The following is an 18509-nucleotide window of genomic DNA, read 5'->3' on the forward strand; positions in this document are numbered from 1 at the left end:
GTCAGCCCCCACAGCGTCCAAGATGGTTGACCCACTGGAAGGGATCCCGTGTGTAAGTACAGAAAAACTGAATTATTATTTACATATTTTGGTCAAAAATGAAAATCTTGTGTGGTGATTTTAAAAGGCGAGTGTATTAAGCTATCGTCTGAATGATTGTTGTTGAAAATCACTCGTTATCCCGTGTGCAATTCCAAGCGCGATGGTACGCGGTTGCTGTAACGAGTGTGTACAGTAATGTAATGTAATGTTACGGCAAAGCATAAGGTGGTTTGTTGTGAGCACTGTACTGACGAACAGACTCTAGACACGGTCACCGTATACCCACATCATATATGGGTATGTGAATATTGCTGGTATGGATGTAATTTGAATAAGCAACAACATCGCTGGTTTATACCAATTTCAGAAACAAGTGTTAACAAATATGTGAGGCATATATGGGAAAGGCGAGGGAAGGGCTCAGATCAGATACGTTTGACATGAAAGTGTTATGAGTGAAGGTACCATTTAGTGTTAAAACTACAAACAATTACCAAAGCTAATGAAGCGAAAGAAATAAACAATGTGAATTGCTAAACTTAATTAGGATTGTAAGGAATATACTGTTACATTTCAAACTGAAAGGCATAATTATTTTCTTTTCAAAAAATGTCCTTATTCCTGTTTCAAAGTGTGGGGGCGGGGCATACCTTAGCATAACTGGGTGTTGTCAGGTTTTACAGAATTTTCTAAAGCAGAGATGTTGTTACCTTGAATTCTATCAGACAACAGACTGGCTGTAGGTTTAAAAACTATTTTTAACCTGTGTTGTGTTATTTTATGATGTACTCAATTAATATTCAGGGGGTTCACGCTTAGAAGATAATCTAGCCAACGACGTTACAGTAAATGTCACTGTTAAACCTAAAGAAAGAGATGAAATATTTGAAAAACAACAAACTTGATGTAATTCTCCAAGATGTCTGATCTGACATCCTACAGTTAGCAAAAATGACTGACATGTTTACTTCAATTTCTCCAGTCACAGTGAACATTTGTGGCTACAAATGTGTTACATTATATCTGATAAACATTATGTTCTTTGTGTTGAAAGATCAGCTGATCAACTGCTAGACAGTTTATTCAAAAAAAGACTTCAACAATAAATCATATTTGTCAAAGGGAACATTGTTTTTCAATGTTTCTCCTTTTTGTTATTAAAATAATTACAAGTGTGTATTCTCTGTTCCTGTTTGTTTTGTCTATTGTCTACTGTCTGTCACCAGCCTGCATACATTTGTATGACTATGAGTAACGACAATTTTCTTACAAATTAAACCAGAAGTGTGAAATCAAAATTAACACATTTAATATTAAATATGGTTTACCTTTCTGACTTCTTCAAAATTTGAGTTTCTGAGACAAGTTCCTGTGAATATATTTATTTTGGTGTGTGAAAAATTTGGCAGAATGGTAATTTAAGAGGTGTGAGGTGCACTTTAAGTTGTAAGGCAGTGCAAGGAGAAAGTAGACATTACTCATAAATAACTTGTCCAGTCAGTCAGCCCACTGTATTTTAATGCAACTGTTGTTTACACCTTTCACAACAGATGAACATAGAAATATGGCAACTTGTAAAGTTTATTAGCGGAACTTATTTCCGCAGCAAATGGTTTGTATATATTCACCTAAAAATAAATCCAGTGCCCAAAAAACAAACAAATGACTACAGTAATAATAATATTTGTTAAAGGGAATATCTTGTTAAATTTCTTGAATTTTACACATTATACACATGGAAGCCAAGTTGTCCACCTTTTGAATAGAAATATAGGATTTATTTGCTGGTTGTTCTACATCACAACAAAACACATTAACTTATACATTATTGGTTCTGCTGTGCATGAAATATGACTTGAAATATTTTAATGGCCATGTTTCCCCCCATTTTTCTTAAAGTGTGACCATATGGATTTGGATTAGGTATTTATTTTGGATATTTAATTTACAAAACAATTTTATCATGGCTTCCTATTTGAAAAATCAAAATGAAACAACATTGACTAAGTATGTGTTTGTAATTCAATTCAGTGCAAAATTCTCAAAAATGTGTAAAAAGTTTGTTATTTTAGTACAATAACAAGATTTTACATATTTTATCAATCTTCTGCAATTTATTTAGTCACAACCGAGGACTTGGCATATGTTCTTTCACATTGATTTTTCAAATAGGAAACCATGATGAAATTGTTTTATAAATAAAAAAATCCAAAATAAATACCTAATCCTCATCCATATGGCCACTTTAATCCTCTTCCTCCCAAGTTGTATGACATTCCTATGGTACTGGGAAAGAGGATTAAATTTGGCTTGGGAAGGTACAAATTGTATTACTCTCCAAATATTTTTTGTGTTGTGTTTCTGGCCACATGTATTTTCCTTGGCTGAACACAGAAAAGTATTGGGGCATAAAATCTACTGGAGATATCTATTCTATCTTAGTTGTGTATCATATCTTAAACCATCTCTTAAAATACTCCTTTTCCAAAAAGCACTATGGATAAATCATCGAAATGTTGTCCATATCATTCTTTTTATCATTTTACATTAGTCGAACTGGTCTTACTTTTATCATTGTATTCGAACTGGTCTTACTTTTATCATTGTATTCGAGCTGGTCTTACTTTTATCATTGTATTCGAGCTGGTCTTACTTTTATCATTGTATTTTTATATCATTTGTTATATATTTTATTGTGAAGCGGTTTGTTATTGTTTTGATGGATGTCGCTATAGAAAAATAAAGTATTATTATTATTATTATTATTATCAGTTTTTTGTTGAATAAATAATTCATTTATTTATTTATTTATTTTATGGAATACCAACAGGAGCAAGTCCCATATACAGGCTCCTAAAAATGAAAAACTCAAGAAAAAAGACAAGTCTACAAAACACACAAACATGTCAAAACAAACAAAATGCAAATAAAAACACATTACAATGCAAATATATAAAATCAATCTTGCCAGGTGGACTTGAGATGATAATCTTGCAACATTACATTTTTAAAATTTTTCAGAGATAAATTAAAGTCAACATTCAATATACTACAACAAAGACCATTATAAGTTGTCATACATCTCTGAATGGCACAGTGTTTAAAAACATTAATTCTACCCAAAGACAGGCGGACAGAAAATGTCAGATTTACCAACAGAAGTATAAATAATTAAATAAAATAAAGTCAGTTTACAATATAGTTCTGTTACAAGGTATTATTATATACCAAGAATATTGTGATTAATTTACAAGAAGTCTATAAATTTTTCCATTTGTCTGTAATTCTGGAACTGTGGTTCTAAAAGTTCCAGGAAAACACTGAAACTAAAAATTATCAAAAGAACAAAACTTATGTAATATAAAAGTTTGTAATTATTGTGTTGAGAGAATGTGACATCTATCTAGTTTTGCTAATTGGTAGTATAAAGTGAGTTCTGAATTTCAACTTTAATACACAGCTGACTTTTGAGCCCAAACTAATGTAAATATGTTATCGTTGGAGCATCAGAATTCAACACTCAAGGAAATGAGGGCAAGGGGTCACCATAAAAAATGTTAATAGACATGATTTTATAGGCAGCGTTCCGGTGTTTGGCAATGGTTGGGACATCTGCAGTAAAATGAATCACTGAATGTTTGCAAAATAAGTACAAACCAGAGTTATGTAGGGGTGTGTTATGCCATTACTTACAACTCAGAAATGTGTGCTGTGTGTAGCTGTGTGTAGGATTATATACTTAGGATATTTTGTATTAGTTCTGAATTCAGTGAGTAAATAATTTACCAAGTATACTTCAGTTCCATCACTTAGCCTTATTCAGCTGTTATTGCATATGATTCAATGACGTAGTAGAATTGTCAAGTGATCATATACAACAACAGCTGAAGAGGGCTGAGTGATTTATCAAAACTACCCTAGGTAAATTATTTGCGCTCTTGAGTTTAGAACTAATACAAAATTATGATTCCAGAGCAAGGAAGCAATATTTTAAGTTGTGTATACGTGTAGTTACTCATAAGTTATATAGATGTTAGTCTGATTCCTATGCAGTATCGTTAAAATTTACACCTCCACTCTTAGTTGGAGACCATGTTGGCATTCAGACTATATTGTTGTGTAATACAGTACACCCCTCATTATTGTGCCAACACTTCAAAAAGAAAAAAAGAAGAGAGATGAAAATTACTAACTAGAAACAATGCCACACAAAGCTTTCAGCCAAATGTCTTCATTCACATCTGGAAAAATCGAGTTTTGATCTGAAGCAATTAAGGCAATTCTGGTTGTCATTACATTGTATTGTGGAACTAATATACTTGCCCAGTATTTGGACATCAAGCCCAACACACAGGTGCTATGAATCAAGTAAAATTTTTGATTTTATACAAAAGAAAATGAAATAAGATAATCTTTTACTGTCATGGTTAATTAGTACCCAGACCGCTATATGTTCTCTAGAGTGGCCTGATCATAGTCAGGAATCCGTGACCCCAATGACCTCTAGTCTATTAGGACATTGCTTTCAACTGTGGTGTTAACTCACTCAACACAGATGTTCATACAGTAAAATTTAATACCAGCCGACAGATAAATTACCATGTCAGTCGTGGTATTAAAAGTCGATTGAAGTCGGTTTCCACTGCACAGATTTCTGAAGTAATTTCAAAACAACCTCAACTCAAAATGTAGTTTGGCTCAAAATTGCAGTTCAACAACTTTCTATGTAACATCAGAATTATGACCCACAATGCTATTGATGAAAGCTTTTCATGTTTTCTGCACCGAGTGACCCAATTCAGAAACTCTAGTTTGTACTGTAGATGTAAACTTTCAGTGATTGCACATTGGGCTGTCAACACATTTGCTGATGGAGCATACCGTATACACTCAGTTATTCTAGTTGTGAATGATATGTTGTACACGTAGGTACTATCTACATGTACATGTATTTTGGCCTTGAATAGAGTCAAATTTATTTTAAGTTTCAATTTTTACTGAAACACCATATTCACTCATGTATATTGAGTGTTTAGCTATTTTTTTGTAGCAAGAGTAGTAGTGGTTATTGTAGACAGATGTCTAGTTTACAGTGCATGACTGCACCAAATGTTTTACTTCTTTGATGTTTGGTAGCCAAGAGGGAGTCAGAAAGACATCAAAGTCACTACAAGGAAGCCTCTTCCCTTGCCTAGGGTAGGTTTACCATTAAAAGCCAAAATGTACTTTTTATATTGTCATCAGAAAACTCTTTGAAAATTGAATGGAAAAAAAGATCGACTGAGATGAGATGAGATGCCTAACATTTTTTTTTCTAGATTTGGTGTTTTACCATATAACCAAATAAAAACAATACTGCTCATAATAATTGACAGTACATCATATGCAATAATTATTAATTATTAATTAATAATGATAATTTATTTACTCTACGACCCCTTTCAATGGGAGTATGAGAGACAATTAAAAGTCTTAAAAAATATACACATCAAAAAATACTTTCAAAAATCAACAGATAAATACAGAAATGTCAGACAGAAAACATATACATTATACACAAGTGGGAATAAAATATTTACAACGACAAATGAAATTTGAAAAAACAAACATACATAACAAAAGCAGAAGTCAGTTTCCTGGCAAATGAAAGAAAATATATATGTATATTACTCAAATTTTGACATAATAATTTTGGCAAATTTTACTCTCCAAAGCAAGCAAGCAAAGTTGTATGTATTTGATAAGAAAATACAGGATTTATTTCCTGATCATTCAATATTGTGAAAACACTCCTTTGTACCACCTCAAAATATTCAAAAATCACCTGTAACCATTAGTTTCTGTATTTTTCTTAAATCAAGCCTTTACAGGTATAATTTTATTGTTCTTTAAGTTTAAAATTTATCATTTAGCCTGACTCAGAAAGTACTGGTGACAAAAAGTACTATTCAACTGCGAGTTATTATGACAGGGCCCCTTAAGTCACTCATATTTTTCACATAGCTGAACAAAGAAGTATATGGGAATACCATCTAATTAATACTAATATCAGAAATCTCTAGTATATTCAAATGTATTTCTTTATGCAACTATTTACCATAATGGCAGGCTTTACTAAAAATTGAAACACTTAGTTTATGTAACTGTCTATGAACTGTTTACCAAAGAGAAAAATCGACTGACATCTCTGAAAAGTAAACTGACTCATAAAATACAAATGCAAGACAATTCACAGTACAACTTGAGTTATCCTTTTCCCTATTCCTGATAGCGGACCTTTTGTAAAAGTTGAAGCACTTAGACCATAATACTTAAAGACCCTTGAGCACTCCAGGGTGTATCACAGTATGGTTTTTTGTAACTATCTAGGAACTATTTGTCAATGAAAACTCTACTACATCCCTGAAATGAAAACAGACTCATAAAACTTTATTAGCAATACAAGACAACACAACACAACACAACTTGAATAATCTTTTCACGAGAATTTGGGTGTATGCCAGCTGCAGTTTTAAAGTGGCCATATGGATGAGAATTTGGTATTTATTTTGGATTTTTATTTGATAAAACAGCTTCACTATGTTTTTCTACATGAAAAAATAATGTGAAATAACATATACCAAGTCCATGTTCACAACTCAATAAACAGCAAAACATTAAACAATGTGTAAAATGTTTGTTATTGTACATACAATAACAAACTTTTTACACTTTTTGCATCTTTTTGCAATGTATTGAGTTGTGAACATGGACTTGGTATATGTTATTTCACATTATTCTGTTCAAATAGAAAAACATAGTGAAGCTGTTTTATCAAATAAAAATCCAAAATAAATACCAAATTCTAATCCATATGGCCACTTCAAATCAAATGAAACACATGTGTGCACATAAAAATATATATAATACATACACCATAAGTAAAAGCAACCATACATAACCTTAATTCAAATCAAAATACAGTACTTGTATTATAGAAATGGTGATGACGTTAATGTGGAACAGCTGTCATATGTATTCAGATTAACATTAAAGTTTAAGTATGAAAAACAATCATCTGGGTTGTAGAGAAAGTTGGTCATGAACAGAACAAGAGAAATAATCCTATGTAATCTGTATATATACAGTGATATATCACAAGTGTGAGAACCTGGGATTGAATCACAGGTCTTTCAAGTTAGTCTATTTGTAGCCTAAAACCTGTGTGTATTTAAATGGAATTGCCTAAATTAAATTGCAATTACTTCATGAATTCTTAGAGTGTGTGGTCTGAATGCTTGGGTTGCTAAACCTGCAACTGTTGTCAAAATTATGATCAAATTCTAAGTGGTAGTGTTCTGTCAACTGAATTTTTAAAAAATGTTCTTTCATTTTCTTCCAATGGCAGATTGTGGTTGAAGTGATCAAGGAACCAAGGAATGGCAAAATTGGCCTTGGTTTCAGTATTGGTGGAGGTATAGATCAAGATCCTGCTAAAAACCCTATAGCACCAAACGACAATGTAAGTATATGTACGACACTGGTAATCAAGCTTTCGGTTTAGATAGATGTAAATTAAATCTAATGTTCTTCAGTATGGTAGATTACACAAGTGGGTGGGTGATAGCGGTTCCTCTGTTGTGTGATTCTAATCACCCTGTGATCAAGATAGTGTAAACATTGGAAGTCCCAAAACAGCACTGAAAGTTCATGGAACTAGTTTTCAGAGATGCCTCCCCCCTGAGACTGTAATTTAAACCAATGTCCATTCAATAGCTTATCACTGTTGTATCAACATGTTGTGACAATAATTTTAGTTTGTGTCTATCTTTAAAAAAAACTCAATGAAGGCTCAGTTACCAGAGTAGGTGCACTGTTCTCATTGTAACCATAGAATCCAAATGAAACGTTGCATGACATGTATAGCATACATAGCAGTTATTTCAAATGTGAAAGGAAAATAATGGGTCACCATATTTCGTAAAACAGCTAGAACTCGACAAAAATGAACGAAGCCACTATTAATTAAAAAAGGCTCAAATTCTGAAATCAGTGTATGTTTTTTCAGTATCATATGTTCATAACTTATTCATATTTCACTGCTGTCCTATACTCATATATTTAACTGTTATTGTCAAAATTTAATATAAACGGTTTGTGTTATTTTAGGGGTCTATACTATAAATAGAATATTTTGATTAAAATTCTATTGCCATGGAACATCGGATGAAATGTACTAGAATTAATCAGAGATTATTAATATTATCTTCAGTGTCTATGGTGGGTCTGATAGCCTTATGTCTCCAATAAATAGAAAACAGCAACATATGGTTGCCGTATTATTTTTTATCCCACAAAGCAAAATTCCCCCATTTCACATTGTAAAAAGTGTCACGTGGGGGTTGGTATGGCAAAGGTTTGACCTTTGACATCCTGTGTATATGGGGCCATAGTATAATTTGTCTTTAATGTAAGGTAAACCATAGACCCTGGTTGGAGGGGCTATGGGCAAACTAAAAAGACTGTTTCCAATAACCCAACTGATCGTAGTTTAAGCCGCTGACCCTCAACTTTTTTAAACATTTAAGACAAAAATTAAAAGATAAGAAATTCTGTCTTCTTGACCTTCATGTACATATGTTTTCTTTCCCCAGTCATGTGACGTCTGTACATATTTCATCAATGTGTCACAGAAAGGGTATTCTGTCTGACATTTCGTTTGTTTTGCAATGTTTTATATCAAAAAGATAAAATATAATAAATTGATGTGTCAACCTACCTACCCTATTTTCTTAGGCCACGTTTATTATTTTTTTTCTCGCTTAGGCAGAGTAGTGAAAATTTTAACATGCCATACTCATTCATTGCATAGACTGATGGAGTGAAAGATTTCAACTTTGACATGATTGTTTTGAATGCTATTAATTGCATTGAGTCGATCATCGCTCAAATTTGCAAACAGGATTAAACAAATTTGAATTGTTTTTTTTGTTTGTACAAGTAATTAAGAATGATTCTTTTTTCAATCGTTGTAAAGCAATTTTGTATTTTCCACAATTGGTGATTTGGGGGATTTGAATTTTTGTTTTGAAATTGCGACATTTATTAGCGATTTCCAGGTCATTTCACTCGGAGGGAAAACAAAACAAAAAAACACATTGTAGGACATGTGCAAATACCTACTTTTATATCACAATATATTCATTGTTGCTGCTATGTGATGACAACTAAATCGTATAAACCACTGTTGAACAATGCCGTTCATTGAACCAAAGAAACTGACTAAAGTCTAGTGGTTATGTACTTGCTATCAAGTGCATCATGTGCTGAACAAAGTGTACTGCAAAACCCTTGGACATCATTAAGAATACAAATACTGTACAACTGTAGTATACCCTAGATGGACAGATTTGTATATGGTTGAATATCAAAAGGTATGGGTAGTCAAGTGAATGAGCATTCAAAAATAAGCACAAATGAGCATAGAAACTCTGGCTAACCCTGTAGCAACAGCTAAACAACAGTCCTTTGCAACAACGGCAATAGTGATGGGTTATCTAATGACCGAGCAAGCATTCCAAAAAGAAATACCTCAATGGTGATATGTAAATTAGGTCTAAAAGATGTGATTTTTATGCTGAAATCTTTAATTCAGCAACTCCTGGGCAGATAGGTCAAAGGTTAAACTTTAAAACCTACTGGATGGATTGGCCACATAAGTGATTTGGATACCCACTTTGATATGCAGGTGTTTAACATGGTACAAGCTGAGTTTGTAAACCTTTCACTGAAGTGAAAATACTTACATAAAACCTTGATTAAACAATTCTAGTGTAATATGTGTCTATGCATGTCTTCTATGACTTTTACAATTGTCTTGTGGCATTGTTGAATATTGGATCACATTGTAGGGATTTCATTGATATATTTGATACATTGTATGTTTAAGTATGCTTCAGTAAGTAGAATAGTGTGAGTACCTTTTAAATAAGCAGAAAAAATGTGTAAAGTCAGCCTGTGCCCTTTTCATAAATACTTGAATGGAAGCTGATCAAATTCATTGTGTACAATCAGGTTAAGTAAGAGATGATCGTACAATGTCGCACAAATTCAATAAACGGATTTCTTTCGTTAGGACAAAACCCCTCCCCCTACCCTAAATGAACACTCACAAGTACGACATAGACATGATCATACATGATGAAAATTGTAGAGGTCATACCACTATGATCGATGCAATGTAAAAACAGGTTGGTAAACACATTAAGATACTATCGGTATGGAAAGCCAGCACTGTATATCATATTAGAAGTAAATTTTATTCAACTTATTAACATCTCATCTCAGTATTAAATACAGAACCTGTTATCATTGAAGGTGTGAAACTTTTCAAAATTTGGTTAGAAGTGTGAAAATGAAGTTCAGCATCGTATTGACACCAGATCCCTTCCCCCTCTAAACAGACAAAGTTCGTTTATTGAGCTTGTGTGACATTGTGTGATCACCGTAAACAATGTAGTTTCTAGCCAAAAGACTTGGAGCCAAAAACTTGGACGATTGCAATTATAACTTCGATGGGGATGATAGGTTGGGTATCAAGTAAAGATACAACCCATGAAAAGATTTTCGTCTACATGTAGCTACACATGTATTTATAGATGATCAGCAGGCCGAAGTGACGTGAGACTTCCTAAGCCTACATGTACATGTTTACTATTTGGACTCAAAAACATGATAGTTTCATATCATTTAATAACTGCCATATTGAATTGCTTACATGAATATTGCAGTAAGCAGAAACTTGACTAATTGTACATACAGCTAACTAAAAGTGTTGTCACAGTAAAATTGAACATTAAACTAATAATGAAGCACCTTACAAGTTACAAGGTATGTACATGTATGTAATGCCAATGGTACCCTTAGTATTAACGTTGAAAATTTCAAAGCAAGGCATGGATTTCAAAGTTGTCAATTGTGCTATAATAACATTGGTACTATTTTTGTATAGAATGAACTTATGTGCCATGGCTATTATGAGATCAAACACATTTCAATAAATATGGTTGTGGACATTAAAGCCGTTAAAAGGAGCCGGTGTATTTAGTAACCTCCTATAGGGACACTATAATGGCTTATTAAAGTATCAAGATACATGTATAAAATTACAAATACACCCACTATATAGTCTTATTACTACAACTACACACCAATCACATACATCTAACTGTGTCTTATTTCACTTTGTCACATTATCCCACTTTTATCCCACTTATTCCACCATGGTTGTTATCATTCTAGTGAAATTGTCAATTTCTGTATTCGTAGAAAATCAGTTGTATTTGAGTTATCAACCCTTTACATCTTGTAATCTCAGTGTGTGGACAATGAAGAGTATCAGAAATCAGTTTATACAATTTGTAGACTGTGTCTGCCATGTTGACCTGAATTAACCAAACTTGCATTTTGGAAGTCTTTTGAGGGCATTTGAAATTGCAACTGTTTTATTTGTGAATGAATATTTAGACCTGATTGCAAATTGCAGCCAGCAGTAAAATTAAAATACCTTCACACATACAATGTATATGTGTATATATATGTGTGTGTGTGTGTGTGTGTGTGTGTGTGTGTGTGTGTGTGTGTGTGTGTGTGTGTGTGTGTGTGTATGAGTGAGTATGTACATACATACATACATACATATATACATACATACATACATATGTACCTACGTATGTACCTACGTACATACATACGTACATACATACATACATACATACATACATACATACATACATGTATAACAGATGTTTGAAAAAAGCAGGCAGGGTATCATATCAACATAGTGTTTCTTAGACATTTCCATGTTTTGGGCAAAAGATGTGAAATTCTGTTCATCTGTTCATTCATTCATCCACCCATCATGACAACCACTTTATAATAATAGCATTATCATAGTAAGCCGACATATACTCACAAGCTGTCATTGCCATCTGTATGCACTGAACTTGGTCTTAAAAGTACCCGGTATCAATAGCCATATGTATTTATGCACACCAAATACAGTACTGTAATATTAATAAACACTAACCAAGTCACTTCTTTGTTGTAACAACCTAACAACCAGTCTGTGATTTTACTAGTGAGTGAAAAGGAACTGACTTGATGGAAATGAAGCATTTTGAAATTAATTTCCATTTTGCACACATTGAAATATAGATGACTGTTACCTTTGATATTAGCATATTATTGTATGAAAACAGATGATGACATATTATTGTGCTCTGGGGATTTCTGGCCTAATTTTCCACCTGCATAAATCGTTTCTTCCATCTCGTATTAAGCCCACTTACTGTATGGTAGTTAGAATTTGACAGTAAGTTTAAACTTTAAGTGATTTATTATTCTAGTTCAGAAAATGATATACTTTAAGAAGTTATGCCTTGTCCTACTGTTAGCCTCACTAATCCAGCCAGATTAACATTTGACATTACTATATCCATGTATATTATTCATGTCAGAGCCATCGTAGGAATCTAGGGAAACATTGCAGTGCAGTATAACTAAAATCAATTATGCTTTATATCTTGGTCTCCCCCCCCCCCCCTTCATCCATCATCAGGGATGTACTACAGTGACAATATAATATACATGTATTTTATTAATCCTAATCAAATTTGGAAATTGATATATGGTCAACACTTGCCCTGTGGCCCTGTGATAAAGCATGAGGAAACTGGAGTACCCTGAGAAAACCTGTGTTATTGGGTAGGGTTAATTTTTAACCAAACCCAGCCGATACTGGGTGGGTTCAAACCCAGACTGCAGTGGTGAGAGCCACACATGCAAACCACTCAGCTCCCAACAAACTTGCACAAGGCACGCTAGCTAACTGCTCAGCTACCAATAATCCTGTATGAGGTATGCCAGCATACCTCTCAGCTACCAATAATCCTGTATGAGGTATGCCAGCATACCTCTCGGCTACCAATAATCCTGTAATAGGCACATGGGCTAAACCAACTAATCAATGATTGTTCATTGTTTATTGAATAGTAGTTATTATAAAAAGTTTGTTAAACACATGGGCCAACTTGAGATAATTTTTATCAAATTTTAAATACGTACATGTATATAAAACTCATCTAGTGTTAAATTTATGTTTATTTTTGCCTAGAAAATAGTATAAAATATCCAATATATAGTTGACAGGTTTGTGCTTGTGCATTTTTTCTATGATTCTTGTACCAGTAGCCCTTTTTGGGTGTACCAAGTGTCAAAGTATGTCTTTGAATTTTTTATTCAATTTGCCTAATTATTATGCCATATATCTCATGGTTACACATGACGGTTAAGCAATATGCTTCAATAACTCAGTGTTTTTGCTAAGGTTTGGGAACCCCGGTAACAGAAAGGGGGAAAGAGGTAAAACTGGTAGTGCTTCCCATGCAATGTATCATAATTTTGGTGGGGAACCCCGGTAAAATGATGTGGGAACCCCGGTAGATTTTACCTACTTACCGCCCTTAAATAAAACACTGTAACTTGTATAATTCTTCACATGAAACAAAAAAAAAACACAAACAAATATTCCGATCCATCCATTGCCCCTTTAACTAAAATAGTCTGTGACTTACAGCATCATGTAATTTTTATTTTTCACTTTTTTCCAGGGTATTTTTGTAACAAATATTCAGCCTGGTGGGCCAGCAGACAGAGCAGGGTTACAATATGGAGACAAAATTCTGGAGGTAGGTTGAAATATGAAGAAAAAAACCCTCACAATTGCTAATATTTTAGGTTATTTATGTCAGTCAGTCAATTAAAGATATTTATAATATAGCGCCAAAAATTCAATGGGAACTAGATCGATTTGGCTCTTGCAAACAGAGGTACAAAATGCCATAGAAACATTCTCTGGAATGAAATGAAAATATTACAGCTCACGTATAGGTTGGAAAAGTATATGGATTTTTATCTGCTTAGATTGAGAGCATCCTGTAAATATCACAATTTAGATGAGGCATAGCATGTACCATACTACTTTGTCATGTTACTTGTACCAGTGTATAGATTTCATATGATGATAAGATAAGATTGCATATGATATGTATATGAGGCATATTATTAAAAATATCATTACACCTCAACGTTCTTACACAAGCTGCCGTTTGCCAGAATTGAATCACATAGCCACCTTTAAATAGAGTAGACTTTTGCCCACAAAGTCTTATTGCCTATGCTTGCAGCGACTTACCAGCTGGAGATATTTTGGCCAATGCGCATCTATTCTGCACATCACAGCAGTGGCATTCTCTAGTCTTGCGCATTCGAGATGACAATGTTGCTATACTACATCTGTATAGGGAGACACTTAAACTTCACAAGCTTTTTTCTTACAGAAGTTGATGAAATATAATTACAAATAAGAAATTTGGTCACTCAAGTTCCTACAAATAATGTCATGTCCACATTCAGTGGTTATCTAGATGTACAATTTGGAAATGCATCAAAGTAATGGAAAACTTTCCGTTGATGAATGATGGAATTATTTGTGAGTGGACAAGTAAATGAATGGATAAATGAGTGAATGGGTAGACAATGTAATAAAATGAATAACACTTGTGCTTGACAATCAATTTATTATTCACCCTTGGGCCTCACATGCTTTGCAAAAATTTTAATGGCACCCATTGACCACGCTGTAACATCAAAATTTTGTTCAAGACTGCCAACCCTTGTGCAGGCACTAAATTGTGATATTGCCCTCATAGTCATTGCATATGTTATTTTCAAATGGAAATTCATCTGTTGGTAAACCATAGTATTGAATTTAACTTCTGTTCCAAAACACAGCTCTGAAAATTTTACCTGAAATTTTCGACTGCACACTTCAGACTCTGTCAACAGATTGACCAACTATTCAGTACATGTGACCTTATGGACACATGAGCCTAATAAGGGGTCATAGGTGCCTGCAAGTTTATATCGCCCTCCGTCTGTGTTCAATGATGGTATTATTTAACTATTTACAACAGTTGTGGACTATACCCCTTTCATGGCAGGTAAAAACACTGTCATATAACTGCAATATCTTCTTTTACTTCACAGGCCAATGGTTTTGACTTAACAATGGCAACACATAAACATGCAGTGAAATTACTGTCTAAAGAAAGAGAGCCACGAGTTGTGATGAAAGTGACAAGGCCGGGATTGGTTCCGCCACAACACTGATACATTGTATCACTGTAGTACATGAGTTGGTATAAGTAATACTGTATATTTCCTACCAATCCATCTACTGTGAATGAAAATCCAAGTTCTTCCAAAATGTGAAACCGCTTCTCTTTGTTTTTCTTTATGTACAGAGATAGACTGAAAGATCCATCGTTGCATAGCGAGTCGTTGCGTAAGCAGAAACAACGACGGATCTCGCAGTCTAGTAGAGAGACTGATGTACATGCTGTCAATATAAGAGATTTAGAAATAACCTAGTTTACCAGAGTAAACATGTACACAGTCTCACACAACAAATGTATGATTTGATAATATGGTACATACTTTTGGCTGTGCATATTTTATTGCAGTACTGGCATCTCTGTAGATCAGATTCTTAATTATTTTGATAGTCTACTTCAAGAGACTCTCTCCATTATTCATTGATATGTCTTATGTATTTGAGTATTGATAAACGTTATATATTACTACCCCAATATGGTAAGTGGGTAAGGATTGGCAGGTAATCTACCTAATGTGAGGAGAGTCGATAAACCGCCCTATCTGATGGTACAAACGCTCCTTTAGAGTTTGTAATATACATGACAAGTGAATGTTTAGTTTAGATGATGAAGTATGTATATCATCTGGTCAAACTATCAATGAGAGTATCTTGCAAATATTGCACTTTTCACCGGGTACTATTTTTTGCCGTATATTGCACATGTATATATGTAAGCTTCACTAGCTACATATAAGCATCACTGGCAACTATTCCAGACATTCCTCTCTGAAACAATTTCAAAAGTTTAACAATTTCAAATTTGATCATTTTCCATTTTGATTTAAGCATACCTACGGTACCACATTAATTAACGTCAAATATAATGGAGAATGTTTCTTTGAAGTTGACTTTTTGTCATAAGATGTAAGTACTCTAGGTCTGTATATTTTTGCACAATGTAATGTGTTTTTTGACATGAGATTAATGTCGACAGATGTTGAGTTACCGTAATAATCCCATCAATTTGGCCAGATTTTAATAATTTTGCTTGCAATTTTGCCAGTTGAACTGCAAGACATGAGTGAGTCAAACAGTCTAATCAGTTTTCTTCTTCACAATCATCTTGAGTTTCTTCATTTTTATTTAGCATTTGTGAAAATAAAGCTCTCTCAATTAATGGTTATATTTGGTGGTCGATATAAAAAAAGAAAAAAGAAATACATTGATTTTGGTGTGGTCAAAATGCAAGGATTATGAACATTAAGTACATTTCTAAGACTCTTTGGGTGGTCAATTTAAAAGAGCAGTCGAATTGATTGGATTATTACGGTACATTTTCCTGCTTGAATAATTAATTATGCGTAGTCTTTGTCATCTAGAGTTTACACTTTTGGAATTACTCATAGATTAGCAATGAACAATGGATGAAGTCAAAACAGGCAGATTTACCAAAATTACAAAAAAGCCTTCTATGATACAGTCGAAATGAAGTTGCCATGGTGTTTTACCCATGGGACATGATGTTTTTAACAGGCAGATAGACGCAATTCAATTCTAGACTAACAGTAACAGAGCCACACCACACGCACACACACACACACACACACACACACACACACACACACACACACACACACACACACACACACACACACACACACACACACACACACACACACACACACACACACCCCAGAATCATTTACCCAGTCGTATTGAAAAGTGATAAGCATTGCTATTCTTTCACAGTGCAGTAGGTAAGGCTTCTGCTAAAATCATTACACATGGACTTTATGATTTTAATGGCTTCATTTGTTTACTTTCCATCTGAAAATCAACATGTTAATTTGTCAGTTTCTACATCCCCACTGTGAGCAACACCTCTACAATTCTATTGCATTTGAAGTTGTCTGTAAAAAAACATCATATCTCATGAGTGAAAAAACAAAGCATCTTCATTTGTCCTGTAATGTTTTAGATGAGAATTCAGTCTGGTGTCTTACTGGTAGTTTACATACCAGCTTTATGCAAAGTGTTTAGAATACACAATATTTGAGATGTCAGACATGTTGAGACTGGAGTGCATAGAACTTTATGTTTGAGAAGTCACAGTTCTTTATCATATTCCATATATGTTACAGAAAAAAAAAGCTTTACTTTGTATATCAAAATGAAGATTATTTTTCCAAAATGATAATGGGAATATGAAAATAATTGAAAATACAATGTGTTTCTGATCGTTTCATGAAGGCACTACAATCATGACCCACAGACTATACAAGGAGTGGTTTTACCCACAATCTATTGTAGTTGCCACCACCATGGATAAAATAGACCCTACCCTAAAATGTGAATAAATGTAGCAGTTTGGAAGCTAGTTACTAACTACCGTGTACCTTCAATGGTACTTTCAAATGTTGCAGCTATTTATTTTATTCATCTAGAAAATTAATACTCATCACCTAAGGGTTTGTCACTTCTCGTCTTGCAACTTGTAGTGACAAGGCCCCTTAGGTCACTCATACTTTCCTCAGCTGAATGAAAAAAATATTTGGGAATACTATTTAATTGTCCTGTACTCTCAGTTTCAGTTGACATGCAAATGACTGACAACTCAAATATTGTCTATTCATCATCGAGGATTTACATATAGTATCAAACTTTTTCTGTACATATATTGGTAAATTGATCGATTTCTAGAAAGTCAGCACAGTTATAAAATAAGGGTACTCAGTTGGTATTTTAAATCACTGATAAGTAATATACGGTAGTATAGAGAATTCTGCTCGTAACTTTCATAGGGCATCTAATATTGTGGATGTAATTTTCACATTTGCATACATATTTCATATTTGCATACATATTTCATATATACATACATTGCACAGGGTTCTTCCCAGCCATAGAGGAGTGTTGGCTAGCCCAGAGACTTGGTGGTGTTATAACTCAAGAACCATTCTACACTTAGCCAAAACTAATGACCTTTTTGATAAATAAAGTTGTGATTTGAAATTACCCCAAGAACTGCACTAAATTCAATTGGGGCATTATAGAATCTGATATAAACCAATGATGTGATAGCTTATCCCACATAACTGTACATTTTGACATATTGGACTTAATTTTGAAGTGTCAGCGAATATTAATGATTAAACATATGAACAAAATAAGCAATTACAGGTACCTGTCAATATGACAACATATAAACAAAATAAGCAATTACAGGTGCCTGTCAATATGTCAACATATGAACAAAATAATCAATTACAGG

At 33.7% G+C, this 18509-nt stretch overlaps 1 protein-coding gene across 1 annotated transcript; it reads left to right on the forward strand.

The window, feature by feature from the left end:
- The first annotated feature begins 17 nt into the window (after positions 1-17).
- Positions 18-16814, forward strand: LOC144436611 (tax1-binding protein 3-like). Its single transcript, XM_078125435.1, has 4 exons — positions 18-52; positions 7430-7543; positions 13692-13769; positions 15130-16814. Exons 1-4 carry the CDS (start codon positions 23-25, stop codon positions 15250-15252), a joined length of 345 nt encoding a protein of 114 aa, XP_077981561.1. The 5' UTR covers positions 18-22; the 3' UTR covers positions 15253-16814.
- The last annotated feature ends 1695 nt before the right edge of the window (positions 16815-18509 follow it).

The sequence above is a fragment of the Glandiceps talaboti genome, chromosome 6 (assembly GCF_964340395.1).
Source record: "Glandiceps talaboti chromosome 6, keGlaTala1.1, whole genome shotgun sequence".
Lineage (NCBI taxonomy): Eukaryota > Metazoa > Hemichordata > Enteropneusta > Spengelidae > Glandiceps > Glandiceps talaboti.